This window comes from Acipenser ruthenus, chromosome 58 (genome assembly GCF_902713425.1).
Source record: "Acipenser ruthenus chromosome 58, fAciRut3.2 maternal haplotype, whole genome shotgun sequence".
Lineage (NCBI taxonomy): Eukaryota > Metazoa > Chordata > Actinopteri > Acipenseriformes > Acipenseridae > Acipenser > Acipenser ruthenus.
The window spans coordinates 3,860,221-3,876,618 of record NC_081246.1 but is presented as its reverse complement, the minus strand read 5'-3'; the positions used below and the strand labels follow the sequence as shown (position 1 = coordinate 3,876,618).

General features: G+C 39.4%; 3 protein-coding genes across 5 annotated transcripts in view; all 3 read right to left on the bottom strand.

The window, feature by feature from the left end:
* LOC117967209 (gastrula zinc finger protein XlCGF7.1-like) overlaps positions 1-16,398 on the bottom strand; it is a 96,011-nt gene that overhangs the window by 2,443 nt on the left and 77,170 nt on the right. The window lies entirely within an intron of this gene.
* LOC131724963 (gastrula zinc finger protein XlCGF7.1-like) lies at positions 735-3,479 on the bottom strand. Its single transcript, XM_059018141.1, has one exon. It carries the CDS (start codon positions 3,223-3,225, stop codon positions 2,374-2,376), a length of 852 nt encoding a protein of 283 aa, XP_058874124.1. The 5' UTR covers positions 3,226-3,479; the 3' UTR covers positions 735-2,373.
* The window catches only part of LOC131724913 (zinc finger protein 271-like), a 39,364-nt gene continuing 29,163 nt past the window's right edge, over positions 6,198-16,398 (bottom strand). The window contains exons 1-2 of one of the 2 annotated variants that reach the window (XM_059017955.1): positions 14,894-14,967; positions 6,198-10,154 (exon numbers count right to left, since the gene is read on the bottom strand). In XM_059017955.1, coding sequence (XP_058873938.1) covers positions 7,807-10,104 — 2,298 coding nt within the window. In that variant the 5' untranslated portion in view covers positions 10,105-10,154; positions 14,894-14,967 and the 3' untranslated portion in view covers positions 6,198-7,806. Of the gene's footprint in view, positions 10,155-14,893; positions 14,968-16,398 lie in introns of those variants that run through there. The other variant, XM_059017956.1, reaches the window with a different exon arrangement.

Sequence of the window (16,398 nt, the reverse complement as noted above, 5' to 3'; positions counted from 1 at the left end):
CTGGTGATTGGACGCGCTGAGGTTCTCCCAACCAATAGGGAATCAGCTCTGTGGAAGTTTACAATATAATTAAGAAAACAGGCGTATTTTTATTATTAATACATTTAACGAGTACCGTTAAATGTATTAATAATACTACTACTAATATATGCGGTGATATATGAAAACAGGAGATTAATGCATGTATTTAAAACTAGAACACAGATAATACTTTTATTAAGTATATCAAAAAATAGATAGATGGCGCCAGGACTCCACGCAAGTACTGGCTGCAGGAAAACGACACAGCGCCGGAGTAACACATCTGTGTGCAGTTTCACAGTCAATACGATTGCATGGCTGCATGTTTAATACATTGTTCCACTAGGCTTCAGTTTAACAGTATTTTTGTTTCAGTCTAATCAATCGTGGGAAACCACTGAATCTACAATTGGATAAGAGCTTCTACAGAAAATACAATATTATTACTGAGTGAATATTTGCTACATTCTACCAGAGTTCAGCTTTCTATGCATAACTAGTTCATCAGAAAGTAGACTGATGACTTTCCAGTTAGTTTACATTCCCCATTCTAGTTCCAGGCAGGCAGAACATTGCTTAAATTACTGGCTTTATTGTATTCTAAACTCTTTTCAGAATGTAGTAAACTAACACAGACACCCAGAAGAAGTACTCATAACAGGCAAGAAGAAACTCAACACATAAAAATGATTACATTTATTGAGACTCACAAAACTAATAAGAATACAGAAGTTAGAAATCAAGGTATCAGAATTATAAGAATAGCAGGAATAAAACACTGAAACACATATTTTCATGAGCACGCTGTCTTCTGTGCGTTTCCGTACACGCACACGCAGGATTCACGCACATTACACACAGTGACGGGGTGAAGTAGCGCCTGTTGTGTGGGTTCGAATGAAGACGCCATTTTTGTTTCAACAAGTTCAGTTGGGAAGCAGCTTCAATTGCATTTAGTATGAAGCTGTAATCTAGAGTTGCTTCAGAACTTGTAGATAAACTCAATCAATGTTTCAATGGTTCTGACGTGCAGTGAAAGTCTTATCTGGTTTCAATTGTTCAGAGTAGAATCGCTTGTATTTTTAATCTCACAGTGTGTTGCTCTGTGTTCAATGTTTTTACTTCTGCTTGGCATGTAGATTTTTCTACACAATCAGTCCATTCATTGGCTTACAAAGTTTGAATGACGCTTCCTTTTACACAAGCAATGTGCGTCATTAACACAGGGAGTGACCCTCCTCCATGGAGAGAGAGAGAGAGAGAGAGAGAGAGAGAGAGAGAGAGAGAACAGGATTCAAAACATGTATAGAACAAAACTTCATTTTATGCTCGCTAGTTATATTGATCACAGAAGGATAAAAATGTCAGTTTCATTCACTTGTGTTTCAGGATAACAATTCATTTCATGGGTTGAAAGTCATGGCACCGCCTATCCACCAGGTGTCGCACTTCTTAACCCTATCTAGGAAGAAAGTTGAATATTGGCTTTCAGACAGTCTTTCTTACTTAACAGATAAGGATCAGCTATATTTGTTTAGACCAGACTGGCAGGTAATCTGAACTAAATCCAATTTAAATCTTCAGAACATCTTAAGCCTCATAGTTTAAGATTTGAAATGTCATTTGAAAAAAACCATTCAATTACAACTATGAATTTCTCCCACGGCGTATACGTTGAATATACAGACTTCTCAGGGGTTGGAGGCACTCGGCTTCACCTCGTATCACACAACGCTCCGAGGCGTCTGTATATTCAATGGATTGCATACTAACAATGTACTTTGTAATGTAACGGCTTCAGAGCACTGTGTTTAATATCGATGAATCTGTATCATCCGTAGACATTCACCAGAGATCTCACAGTTTATATATTAAGCTGCTGTTTAAAACGACTGGAATTTCTGAATGCGGGTGAATGAACACACACTCACATTCTGCCTAAACTTTCACAACTTGCATTTGTGTCTTTTAAGAGAACTGGAAGCATTAAAAGACTTCCCACAGTGAGAACAGTGATGAGGTTTATCTGCTGTGTGAATTAACTGGTGCCTTTTTAAGCTGTACAGCCATCTGAAACTCTTCCCACAGTCATTTTACAGTGATGTGGATTCTCTCCTGTGTGAATTAACTTGTAGTTTTTCAAAGTTATTTACTGGCTGATCAATCAATCAATATTTATTTTTATATAGCACCTTTCATAGTGGACCACCATTACAAAGCGTTTTACAAGAGAGACTGAAACTCTTCCCTCAGTCAGCATAGACACATGGTTTCTCTCCTGCGTGAATTCTCTGCTGGTCTTTAACATCTCCTAATTGCATGAAAATCATCCCAGTCAGCACAGACATGTTGTTACTCTCCAGTGTGGGTTAACTGGTGGGTTTTAAGATGTCCTAATCTACTGAAACTCTTCCCACAGTCAGCACAGACATATGGTTTCTCTCCAGTGTGGATTTGTTGGTGTGTTTTCATGTCGCCCGACTGTCTGAAACTCTTCCCACAGTCAGCACAGACATGTGGTTTCTCTCCAGTATGGAGTCGCTGGTGAAATTTCAGGTTTTGTGACTGTCTGAAACTCTTCCCACAGTCATCACAGTGATGTGGCTTCTCTCCTGTGTGAATTAACTCGTGGGTTTTAAGATTTGATAACTGATTGAAACTTTTCCCACATTTACTACACAGATACGGTTTATCTCCTGTGTGGATTCGCTGGTGTGATTTCAAATAGCTTGACTTACTGAAACTTTTCCCACAGTCAGCACAGACATGTGGCTTCTCTCCAGTGTGAATTCGCTGGTGTGTTTTCAAATAGCTCGACTTAGCAAAACTCTTCCCACACTCAGCACAGACATGAGGTTTATCTCCTGTGTGAATTTGCTGGTGTGTTTTCAAATAGGTTGAATTAGTGAAACTCTTCCCACGGTCAGCAAAGACATGCGGCTTCTCTTCTGTGTGGATTTGTTGGTGCATTTTCAGGTTTTGTAACTGACTGAAACTCTTCCCACAGTCAGCCCAGACATGTGGTTTCTCTCCACTGTAGATTAGCTGGTGAAGTATCAGGTCTTGCAACTGACTGAAACACTTTCCACATTCTGTACAGGACAGAGAGCCCTGCAAGCTGCTTGTTTTAAAATGGTTACCCTCCTCTTCAACATGGACAGGGTCTAGTTCAGGAAGCTCCTCTTTAATGTGGACAGGCTCCATCTCTGAATCCTGCCTTTCACAAGGATAACCCAGCTGTACCTTCAGAACTCGCAGGTGGTGTTTCACGGTGCTGTGGTGTCTGAAATCTGCCCCGCATTCATGACAGTTAGAATGATGAGCCTCCTCTTTAACATGGGCTGATTCTAGTGCAGGACTCTCCTCTTTAACATGGACTGATTCTAGTACAGGACTCTCCTCTTTAACATGGACTGATTCTAGTACAGGACTCTCCTCTTTAATATGGACTGATTCTAGTGCAGGGCTCTCTTCTTTAACATGGACTGATTCTAGTACAGGACTCTCCTCTTTAATATGGACTGATTCTAGTACAGGACTCTCCTGTTTAATATGGACTGATTCTAATACAGGACTCTCCTCTTTAATATGGACTGATTCTAGTACAGGACTCTCCTGTTTAATATGGACAGGCTCCATCGTTGAATCTTCTCCGTCAGAAGGATAATCCAGTTTTGTCTTCTGAACAAATTTCCTAAAAAGAAAAAAATACAATCTGTTACAATGGCTTTCTTAACACTAGCAGGACCGGAGATATACTCATTGTGGAGTAATGGTTAGGGCTCTGGACTCTTGACCGGAGGGTCATGGGTTCAATCCCAGGTGGGGGACACTGCTGTTGTACCCTTGAGCAAGGTACTTTACCTTAATTGCTCCAGTAAAAACCCAACCGTATAAATGGGGAATTGTATGTAAAAAATAATGTAAGTCGCCCTGGATAAGGGCGTCTGCTAAGAAATAAACAATAATAATTCACTCAGGCATAGGGTAGAGACTAATCTGATTACAGCTAAACACATTGCGGACTGGTCAATAAAAATAATAAAGTAGAATACCGTTCTGTATCATCACACTACAGTTGTTTTCTGTGTGGCCTCAGCGCGTACATTACAGAAGCACACCGATTCCGTGTACAGTACCGATAGGACTATATCAAGGAGGATAGGACAGTCAATCCCGTGATGCAGTTCGGTACGCAATTACAGGCGCCATTTCTGGAGCCCACTCAGTACTGAATACATTGCGGAGATGCTGTGTTGCAGCGCCAGGATATACCTGTATTTTTTTAATAACAATAGAAAATATCGTTAATATAAAGTGACTGACTGTTACTTATACGAATTGGTGCTTGATTATCAAGAAACATTTTGCCAGGGCAAGCGTGAATAAGTTAAAAGCATTACGAGCCCAGCTCTACGGGCTCCAGAAATGCTCCACTGTTTACTAACTCTGCCCACGTGTGACATCATTTTCCTATCCTTCTTTATAGTGGGTGAGTTCACGACACGCAGACTTTCGTCATTCTGCGCAGGATCTGTACAGAATCGGAGCAAGAAGCCAATGGATTTTCAGAGTCTTTGCAGAACCTGCGCAGACTTTGCAAAGTCTGCCTCTCGTGAACGCACCCATAGTCCTAGCAGGACTGTAGAGTCTGCAGTGGAGTGGAGCGCAATCTTACCCCAGAAATAAAAAGGTGTGTTTTGTTTATTTGTGTGGTGGTGCGCGCCAACACCGTGTAGGGCTGAGGGCTGGAGCGGTTACTTGTTTTTAAAAAAGTTTAAATATTCGGTATTAATTGACAGGAGCCTTTTTTTTTAATTTTTCAGCGGGCAGCTGAAATGCCCCCGGCCTCCCCGTGGGCCTGTGTGTGTGTCTGTGTGATACAATTATTATTTTTTAAGACGGAAAAAGGACCCTCTTTCTTTAAACTATTTTTACGTGAAGCAAATTGTTTTCAGCATAACTAATCAAATGTAATTGTCAGTACCGATTAACAAATGTAATAAAATGAATTTATATTTAAAATCTTACTCGTTAATTCAGCCTCTCCAGCCTCCTCTCTCTCCTTCAGGGAAAAATATTGTGAGGGACCGAAGCGAAAACAAACCCGCCCCCTCTCTCGCCTGCCATTGGCTGCGGGTTCATTCTGAACCGTGGAGTCCTCCGGTGATTGGACGCGCTGGGGCTCTCCTAACCAATAGGGGATCAGCTCTATGGCAGTTTACCATATAATCAAGAAAACAGGCGCATTTTTATACTCGATTACCGTTCAGTGTATTAATAATAATAATAACAATAATAATAATAATAATAATAATAATAATAATAATAATAATATATGCGGTGATATATGAAAGCAGGGGATTAATGCATGTATTTAAAACAAACACACAGATAATAGTTTTATTAATTATATCAAAAAATAGATAAAAGTTACCAGCTGATCAGTCAGTTAATAAAATGTTGGTTCATTTATAGAATAGCCGGTTCATTTATAAAGTTACAAATCGCTATTAATACCTTGTATCACTGTCATGTATAATACAAACACATGAGTTAATATATTCATTTAAATTCTAGTATTCACTTTCCAGATACCGTTTGGAGATTTAATAATCTCTCTCCCATTGAAATGAATGACAAACCTCTCCCTGCTACTCTCACGTCTCCCAGTAGATGGCGCCAGGTCTCCACGCAGGTACTGGCTGCAGGAAAACGACACAGCGCCGGAGTAAATATCCCCCCCCCCCCCCATATTGGTAATATACAAACATATGAGTTAATATAAATGTATTTTAATATGCAGGACGACACCTTAAATATATGATTAATATTTAAATATAATAATAGGATTTTAGTCGTTTATAAATCTCATATTTCTTATAAAATTATATTTACAATTCCATTAGTCGATTTTTGAAATATCAAAAGAATTATGAACAAAATAGAAAATAAATATGAGGCTAAGTTATAAAAAATATGCTTCCAGTTTCAATATAAAGAGGTTAACCAGTCAAATTATATATATATATATATATATATATATATATATATATATATATATATATATATATATATATATATATGTGTGTGTATATGTGTGTGTGTGTGTTTATTTTACGGATCACATATTAATCATAAATGCTTACTTTAGTACTCATAACAAACTCAACACATAAAAATGATTATGTTTATTAAGGCTCACAAAAGTAAGAAGGATACAGAAATTATATATCATGGTATCAGAATTATAAGTACACAAGCAGGAATCAAACATGGAAACACATATTTCCATGAGCACGCTGTCCTCCGTGTGTTTCCGTACACGCACACGCAGGATTCACGCACATTACACACAGTGACGGGGTGAAGCAGCGTCTGTTGTGTGGGTTCAAATGAAGACGGCATTTTTGTTTCAACAAGTTCAGTTGGGAAGCAGCTTCAATTGTATTTAGTATGAAGTTGTATTCTAGAGTTACTTCAGAACTTGTAGATAAACTCAATCAATGTTTAAATGGTTCAGACGTTCACATTGTTTTCAAATGCACACAGTAGCATCAGTTCAGTTAAAGTCTTATCTTCTTTCAATTGTTCAGAGTAGAATTGTTTGTATTTTTGTCACAAAGTGTTATTCTGTATTAAATGTTTTTTACTTCCGGTTTGCATGTAGATTTTTCTACACATAGTATTTTACTGAATCTTAATGTCTTTCAAATGTAGTACTTATTCTGGAGATGTGGTTCTTGTTGAAAAACAAAGGGTGTAGCGGCGAGCAGTCTTCTTCAGGATGAAGATATGTACGATGCTTGAATGGGTCCCCATTGCAAGCGAAGGCTCAATGGTTACTTCATGGCGAGATGAGTCTGAATCCAAGAGAACGAGTTCATGCATGTTTTGATTTAAATATAGCGCCCAAAGAGGAGTTTACTTTGGTGATCCAATCACTTTTAATCCCTGACCGAAATCAGTCCTTTCATTGGCTTACAAAGTTTGAATGACGCTTCCTTTTACAAAAGCAATGTGTGTCATTAACACAGAGTGACCCTCCTCCATGGAGAAAGAGAGATAGATAGAACAGGATTCGTAACATTTATAGAACTCAACTTCATTTTGTGACAGCTAGTTAAATTGATCACAGAAGGATAAAAATGTTAAACATGTTATACAATAATTAAAGTAAAATGATGTAAGAATTACTTTCAATTTAAACTTCATTAAAACACAATAAACATTTCAATATATTGGGAAACCACATTCTTTATTAAAATGATTCTAAAACCTATTTAAATCAGGTATGTTATTACTTATTTGTTACCAGAACAGACTGGCAGGTAATCTGAACTAAAACCATTTTAAATATTTACGACCCTCTGTTATTAATATCCAGTCCTTTGAAGCAGATTTCGAATGTTATGGGAGAAGGTTGGGGGAAGACACACTTAATTAACATCACAGCATCTTAAGACTCACAGTTTAAGATTTGAAATGTCATTTTATAAAGTACATTCAATTACAACTATGAATTTCTCCCACACCGTATGCGTTGAATATACAGACTTCTCAGGGGTTGGAGGCACTCGGCTTCGCCTCGTATCACACAACGCTCCGAGGCGTCTGTATATTCAACGGATTGCATGCTAACAATGTACTTTATAATGTAACGGCTTCAGAGCACTGTGTTTAATATCAATAAATTTGTATCATCTGTAGAGATTCACCAGAGTTCTCACAGTTTTTATACTGAGTGCGGGTGAATGAACACACACTAACATTCTGCCTAAACTTTCACAACTTGCATTTGTGTCTTTCAAGAGAACTGGAAGCATTAAAAGACTTCCCACAGTGAGAGCACTGATAAGGATTCTCTCCTGTGTGGAATAGCTGGTGCATTGTCAAGCTGTACATCCATCTGAAACTCTTCCCACAGTCATTACAGTGATGTGGTTTCTCTCCAGTGTGGAGTCGCCGGTGAAGTTTCAGGGTTTGTAACATCCTGAAACTCCTTCCACAGTCAGCACAGACATATGGTTTCTCTCCAGTGTGGATTTGCTGGTGAAGTGTCAGATTTCGTAAATCTGTGAAACTCTTTCCACAGTCTGCACAGACATGTTGTTTCTCTCCAGTATGGATTCGCTGGTGAATTTTTAAGTTGCCAGACTGTCTGAAACTCTTCCCACAGTCATTACAGTGATGTGGCTTCTCTCCTGTGTGAATTAACTGGTGGATTTTAAGATATGCTAACTGACTGAAACTCTTCCCACATCTACTACATGGATGCCGTTTCTCTCCTGTGTGAATTCTCTGGTGAATTTTCAGGTTTTGTAAATCTCTGTAACTCTTCCCACACTCAGCACAGACATATGGTTTCTCTCCTCTGTGGGTTCGCCAGTGTTTTTTCAAATAGCCTGACTGATTGAAACTTTTCCCACAGTCAGCACAGACATGTGGTTTGTCTCCTGTGTGGATTTGCTGGTGTCTTTTCAATGTGCCTGACCCACTGAAACTCTTCCCACAGTCAGAACAGACATATTGTTTCTGTCCAGTGTGAATTTGCTGGTGCATTTTCAAATAGCAGGACTGACTGAAACTCTTCCCACAATCAGCACAGACATCCGCTTTCTCTCCTCTGTGGGTTCGCCGGTGTTTTGTCAAATAGCCTGACTGATTGAAACTCTTCCCACAGTCAGCACAGACATATGGTTTCTCTCCTGTGTGGATTCGCTGGTTTGACTGATTGAAACTCTTCCCACAGTCAGCACAGACATGTGGTTTCTCTCCAGTGTGGATTTGCTGGTGAAGTTTCAGGCTTTGTGAGTGCATGAAACTCTTCTCACAGTCATTACAGTGATGTGGCTTCTCTCCTGTGTGGATTCGCTGGTGTGTTTTCAATGCGCTTGACTGATTGAAACTCTTCCCACAGTCAGCACAGACATGTGGTTTCTCTCCAGTGTGGATTTGCTGGTGAAGTTTCAGGCTTTGTGAGTGCATGAAACTCTTCCCACAGTCAGCACAGACATATGGTTTCTTTCCAGTGTGGCTTTGCTGGTGACGTTTCAGGCAGACTGACTGTGTAAAACTCCTCCCACAGTCAGCACAGACATATCGTTTCTCTCCAGTGTGGATTCGCTGGTGACGTTTCAGGCTTTGTGACTGTGTGAAACTCTTCCCACAGTCAGCACAGACATGTGGTTTCTCTCCAGTGTGGATTCGCTGGTGAAGTTTGAGGCTTTGCAAATGCATGAAACTCTTCCCACAGTCAGCACAGACATATGGTTTCTCTCCAGAGTGGATTCGCTGGTGAAGTTTCAGGTTTTGTGAATATCTGAAACTCTTCCCACAGTCATTACAGTGATGTGGCTTCTCTCCTGTGTGGATTTTCTGGTGTCTTTTCAAAGCGCCTGACAGACTGAACCTCTTCCCACAGTCACCACAGGTAAGAGAGCCCTGCAAGCTGCTTAAGGGTTTATAAATGAGAATAACCTTTTTAATATGGACTGATTCTAGTACAGGACTGTCCTCTTTAATATGGACTGATTCTAGTACAGGACTCTCCTCTTTAATATGGACTGATTCTAGAACATAACTCTCCTCTTTAATATGGACTGATTCTAGTACAGGACTCTCCTCTTTAACATGGACTGATTCTAGTACAGGACTCTCCTGTTTAATATGGACTGATTCTAGAACATAACTCTCCTCTTTAATATGGACTGATTCTAGTACAGGACTCTCCTCTTTAACATGGACTGATTCTAGTACAGGACTCTCCTCTTTAACATGGACTGATTCTAGTACAGGACTCTCCTCTTTAACATGGACTGATTCTAGTACAGGACTCTCCTCTTTAATATGGACTGATTCTAGTTCAGGACTCTCCTCTTTAATATGGACTGATTCTAGTACAGGACTCTCCTCTTTAATATGGACTGATTCTAGTACAGGACTCTCCTTCTTAATATGGACTGATTCTAGTACAGGACTGTCCTCTTTAATATGGACTGATTCTAGTACAGGACTCTCCTCTTTAATATGGACTGATTCTAGTACAGGACTCTCCTCTTTAATATGGACAGGCTCCATCATTAAATCTTCTCTTTACAAGGATAATCCAGTTTTGTCTTCTGAACAAATTCCTAAAGAAAATATAAAATACAATCTGTTACAATAATTTTGTTAAGGTCTGGTAAAGCATAGGGAAGCATTGTAAAGCACAGAGATATCTGGTAAACCATAGGGAAGCATTGTAAAGCACAGAGAGGTCTGGTAAAGCATAGGAAAGCATTGTAAAGCACAGAGAGGTCTGGTAAAGCATATGGAAGCATTGTAAAGCACAGAGAGGTCTGGTAAAGCATAGGGAAGCTTTGTAAAGCACAGAGAGGTCTGGTAAAGCATAGGGAAGCATTGTAAAGCACAGAGAGGTCTGGTAAAGCATAGGGAAGCATTGTAAAGCACAGAGAGGTCTGGTAAAGCATAGGGAAGCATTGTAAAGCACAGAGAGGTATGGTAAAGCATATTACATAACAAACAATGATCACTCAATCTCAACTCTCCTGTAGGTATACCTATCGTAAGTATAGCCAATATCCTAAGCCTTGCATATAAAAAAAACACAGTTTACTGCAGCATATATCTTTAGACAAAATATAAGAGTCGGCTAGTTTAACAAGTACAAGATAACTGATCAATATTCCCTCATGAAGGGGAACTCTCTTTTAGGGCAGACAGGAGTTTGTAGACGTGGCACTCGGGTTCGAGAGCTCACTGTATGGTGCCCCGTTTCAGTTTATATATCAGGGGCGTGGAATTCAGATCCCCCGATGCCCGCCCGGGACAACAAGTTTTGCCATCATACTTTTCCCGTTGGACAAATACTCTTTATTTATTTTTCCTGTGTTTGTTCTGCTGCTAGAAAAACACTCCGGTAGATCTCATGAGAGCCACGCAAGTTTCTGAAAACTCTGACTTGCAGAAGTCTAGCACATACATACAAACATTTAGAACGTGTGTACGTCCCTTCCTATAACTTCTGATTGGCTAGCTGTGGAAAAGGCTGATCTTTCATTTAGCAGGAAATGGCTAAGCTTTTAAACTTCTTCATGAACTTAAGGTATTATTTACGCCTTTTGTAAATTAGCAAATCAGTCGCACTGCTTTCTTAATACATGAACCTGACATTTAAATGCATCAATCTAGTAAAGTTACTAAAAAAAAAACACAGTCACTAAGCATTAGGTTATTAGAAAAAGGGGGGCAGCAGTGTGGAGTAGTGGTTAGGGCTCTGGACTCTTGACCGGAGGGTCGTGGGTTCAATCCCAGGTGGGGGACAGTGCTGCTGTACCCTTGAGCAAGGTACTTTACCTAGATTGCTCCAGTAAAAACTCAACTGTATAAATGGATAATTGTGTGTAAAAATAATGTGTAAAAAAAATAATGTAATTGTATGTAAAGAAAAAAAAAAGTGATATCTTGTAACAATTGTAAGTCTGCTAAGATTTGTGGTCAAGTGTGTACTTGTTGGGATTCTAAGTTTACTGTTTTATTTCAAGACAAACTTGAAACTTTTTTCTTTCTTTTTCTTGTAAACGCAGTCTGCCATTTACCATATTTTTTTTTTAGATTTTAATGCTACTTTGGAATAAATAAATAAATAATGCTTTTGTACGTGATTTGAACAGAATCGATATTAGTTGCTTATTGTACCTTCACAATCCATTGATTGTGAAACTATTAAAACATGAAGATTGACAAGTATGTTTATAATGCTAGAAATAAAATGCTTAGACATGAGATCATCTGTACAGCATCTTTTTAAAATAAAATACAGGCTGTCACTCTCATGGCAACGTGTTTATGTATTAATGAATAAATGTATTTTTCACTGCATGGAAAGAATGTTGCCCTACCTAAAAACAATAAATAACAAACAGGTTCGGGTATGAAACCAGGATCACCTGTTAGTGTGTTTTTTATTTTCACGGATTTCGCGAGAATTTGTGAAATAAATGTGTGCTGAAGCGGTATTGTACTGAGAGTGCTGTGCTGCAATGCAATATGTAAAGAAATGAAGTGATTTGAATGGAAGTGGCCGATGAAGGCTGTTGCTGATCTCTCTGTGGAAACGCATGCTATGCTACGTGGCTTCAGAGATGCAGGAATCAGTGATGCTGTTCACACCCAGGACACTGCCACAGACACTGCAGTGAAAATGAAATCGCAAAGGCAGAGGAAACAACGCTGTGCTGTAGTGGAGCTGTCTGATTAAAAAAACAAACTCTGTGGTCAGTGCAAACCTGACTTCTCTTTTTAAACGGAGCACAAACTCTTCCATGTATTACTGTAGTTGTTCAATATTAGCACTCTGCCGTCAGTGCAAGAAGCTTCAGTATGTGAACATTCATTTCAATAAAAGAACAACGACGAGTTTTGCATGGAAAAAAAAACATTTGTAGCCAACATCACTAAAGCAAAACGGGCTTCTGTTCATTTGAAATACCGCGGCTTCAGATCAGGGCTGCAGTGACTTCCGCATAGCAACCGGGAACCGCTGAAAACAAACCTTTGTCAAGCGGTGTAACACGTGACCGGTGGACACGGCTAACCTACGTGACTCGAAACATAATAGATACAAACTAAAACGAGGTGTTGTAGGTTTAAAGCAACGGCCACACACCCTGCCGGCTGGCTTCTGGGTCTATGAACTGACAGACTGACCACCTGTGGAGTTTGTCGATGTGCACACACATCTCTCTCATCTACACCGGGGAAGTACACTTATTTTAAAATGTTATTCTATGTTTTGATGTTGCTTGATGCATGTCTCATGAATATGTAAGACCCCACAAGAAACCCCAGGATTAACTACGGGATGCAGTCTGGGTGTAATGTATCTTCTGCACTGGGGGACCGATCATAAACAATGAATTACAAAAAAAATTACAGTAATTAGGAGGCATAAAAGAATGTCTGATATATACAAGATTAATAATAATAATAATAATAATAATAATAATAATGCATACAGTAAACTAATTATTTCCAGCCCACAGCTGGTTAAATTGGTGTCTATTTTGCCAGATGAGTCGTCTAAAATAGTTATTTCAAAAAGTGTTTTACAGTGCTCGCATGTTCCAGTGAATAGTATTCAAAATGTTTATTTTCTGATCTTATTACTAAAATGAATCTTCACGCTACTAACGTGTTACAATGTGGTGCTTATTATTATTATTATTATTATTGTTATTATTATTATTTTAAGTATAAGTTATAATTGTGTATTACTGTAATTTATGCTGTAAGTATAACTATGTTATCATTAATAAAATGTTCGTTGCAGATGGTTCTTGAGTCTGGTGGACTCCATTTAGACCCTTCTTCATGCTGCCGATGTGAAGCAGAAAGCCACTTTTCCCTTCTATCTGGACTTAAACGCCTCTTCGGACGTTAAAAAAATGACAGCCGCTTGTCTTTCATGTCGACGTGGTTGTGGCATCCAACAACCACACAACTCCTCGACACTGTGTTAAAAATATATGTGGAAGCAACTCTTCAATTGATAAAGGAAACCGCGTCTGTTTTGGTTTGTTTTCAGAGGCTCCGAGGTTGCTGTGCACTTACTGGCTGCGTTCACGAGACGCAGACTTTGCTAAGTTAAAAGTCCGCGCAGCTTCTCAAGAGGTACTGCGCTGGAGCAGCCGCAGATCAAAACAATAGACGAGCGCTGGCTGACAAAGAAGTGTGTAGGAAACCAGATCCAATCTTCACTCCATGTGCTACTGCCACCTAGTCAGGGGGTGTGAATCGCCTTCGAGTCATGTCATTAATTATCTTATGAATGATTTGTAATACAAATTAAAATGATTTGACTCTTTCTCCACACAGTTGTTATACTTTTCAAATATTCAGATATTTATTCTAAAGGTTTAAACATGTATAATAATGCTAAACGGTTGAAATGAACCTGAAACCGCGGTGTTATTTTCAGCAGGTGTAATTGGTTATTGATGAAAGGCTCTCAGGGACAGGGAATAACCTACTTTGAATTAAGGAGAATAAATCAGCTTTAATAGCAGGTAGTTGAAGTGAGATATGTGACCCTATGTGCAAGTATTTGAACTATTTTTGTCCCAGATCAAAATACAGTACTGTCTAACAACTGTCTAATATAAACATTTATATGATCTCTTTATAGCAGGGACTGTTTCTACTATACTTTTTCTGATCATGCTGTAAATTATGAAGCTGGTGGAGCACAAAGGGAACTTCGATTGCATCCACTTCTTCTGCGATAGGAATTTCTCTCAACACCACCTCCGTTTTGGTTCTGCTCAGAACTGTTGTTCATCTACCAAAGCTGTCCACGCTGCGTCTGCGCAGACCGTGACGTCACGCGCAGACTCCCGTCTGCAAATCTAGCCGGAAAAAAAAGGGTCGTGAACGCGCCCCCTATGTGCGTGCGCGCCAAGTTGCCCGGATGTCCGCGCAAACCTGCAGGCACGCGCCTCACGCAGACAACAGCGCGAGAAAACAACACGCGATTTGAGAAGATGTTCAAACACTGTAGAGTCTGAAGCGGAGCGGAGCGCAACCTGACCCTGGAAATAACATGAGGCGGTGATGCGGGGGAACTGTCCCGAGCAGCGCCGAGGGCTGGAGCGGTTACTTGTTTTTAAAAATGTCAAAATGTTCCGAATTAATAGACTAAAAATGTGGGCCTGGGCCTCTGTGTGTGTGTGTAGATAAACAATTGTTGTTTTCGACCACTTTCTTAAAATAGTTTTACATGAAACACGTTGCTTTCAATACAACTAATCAAAGGTAACTGTCGCTACCGGTTAACAAATGGAATTAAATTAATTTATATTTAAAAACTTACTCGTTAATTCAGCCGCTCCAGCCTCCTCTCTCTCCTTCAGGGGAAAAAAAATTCTGAGAGACCGAAACGAAATAAGCCCGCCCCTCTCTCCTGTGCCATTGGCTGTGGGGTCACGCTGAACAGAGTAGTCCTCCGGTGATTGGTCGCGCTGGGGCACTCTTAACCAATAGGGGATCAGTTCTGCGGCAGTTTACCGTATAATGAAGAAAACAGGCGCATTTTTATAATCGAGTACCGTTCACTATATGAATAATAATAATAATAAATAATATATGCAGTGATATATATATTACAAGAGGAGATTAATTTATGTAGTTAAAACAAGCACACAGATAATTGTTTTATTAATTATATAAAAAATGGATAAAAGTTACCAGCTGATCAGTCAGTTAATAAAATGACAAGGAAATGTTGGTTCATTTATATAATAGCCGATTCATTTATAAAGTTACACATGGCTAATAATACCTTGTATCACTGTCATGTATAATACAAACACATGAGTTAATATATTCATTTAAATTCGAGTATTAACTTTCCACATACCGTTTGGAGATTTAATCTCTCTCCCATTGAAATGAATGACAAACCTCTCCCTGCTATTCTCACTTCTCCCAGTAGATGGCGCCAGGCCTCCACGCAAGTACTGGCTGCAGGAAAACGACACAGCGCCGGTGTAACAAATCTGTGTGCAGTTTCACAGTCAATACGATTGCATGGGTGCGTGTTTAATACGTTGTTCCACTAGACTTCAGTTTAACAGTATTTTTGTTTCAGTCTAATCAATCGTGGGAAACCACTGAATCTACAATTGGATAAGAGCTTCTACAGAAACTACAATATTATTCCTGAGTGAATGTTTGCTACATTCTACCAGAGTTCAGCTTTCTGTGCAGAACTAGTTCATCAGAAACTAGATTGATGACTTTCCAGTTAGTTTACATTCTCCATTCTAGTTCCAGGCAGGCAGAACATTGCTTAAATTACTGGCTTTACTATATTCTACACTCTGGAAGAATGTAGTAAACTAACACAGACACCAAGAAGAAGAGATTATATTGTAGTGTCAAACTGAACAGGATTGTGTGTATGGCAGGTGTTCCTAATGTTTTGGCCAGCTCTTTTGCACAGTGCTGTATTGTGTGTATTTGCATGCTGTGTGTGTATGGCAGGTGTTCCTAATGTTTTGGCCAGCTCTTTTGCACAGTGCTGTATTGTGTGTATTTGCATGCTGTGTGTGTATGGCAGGTGTTCCTAATGTTTTGGCCAGCTCTTTTGCACAGTGCTGTATTGTGTGTATGGCAGGTGTTCCTAATGTTTTGGCCAGCTCTTTTGCACAGTGCTGTATTGTGTGTATTTGCATGCTGTGTGTGTATGACAGGTGTTCCTAATGTTTTGGCCAGCTCTTTTGCACAGTGCTGTATTGTGTGTATTTGCATGCTGTGTGTGTATGAAGTTCATCTGAACACGATTAACACACAGCTTACTAATCATACTAACAGAAA

Excerpts from the sequence above, each read along its gene's own strand:
- LOC131724963 (XM_059018141.1), bottom strand. The coding sequence starts at position 3,225 with ATGGAGCCTGTCCACATTAAAGAGGAGCTTCCTGAACTAGACCCTGTC.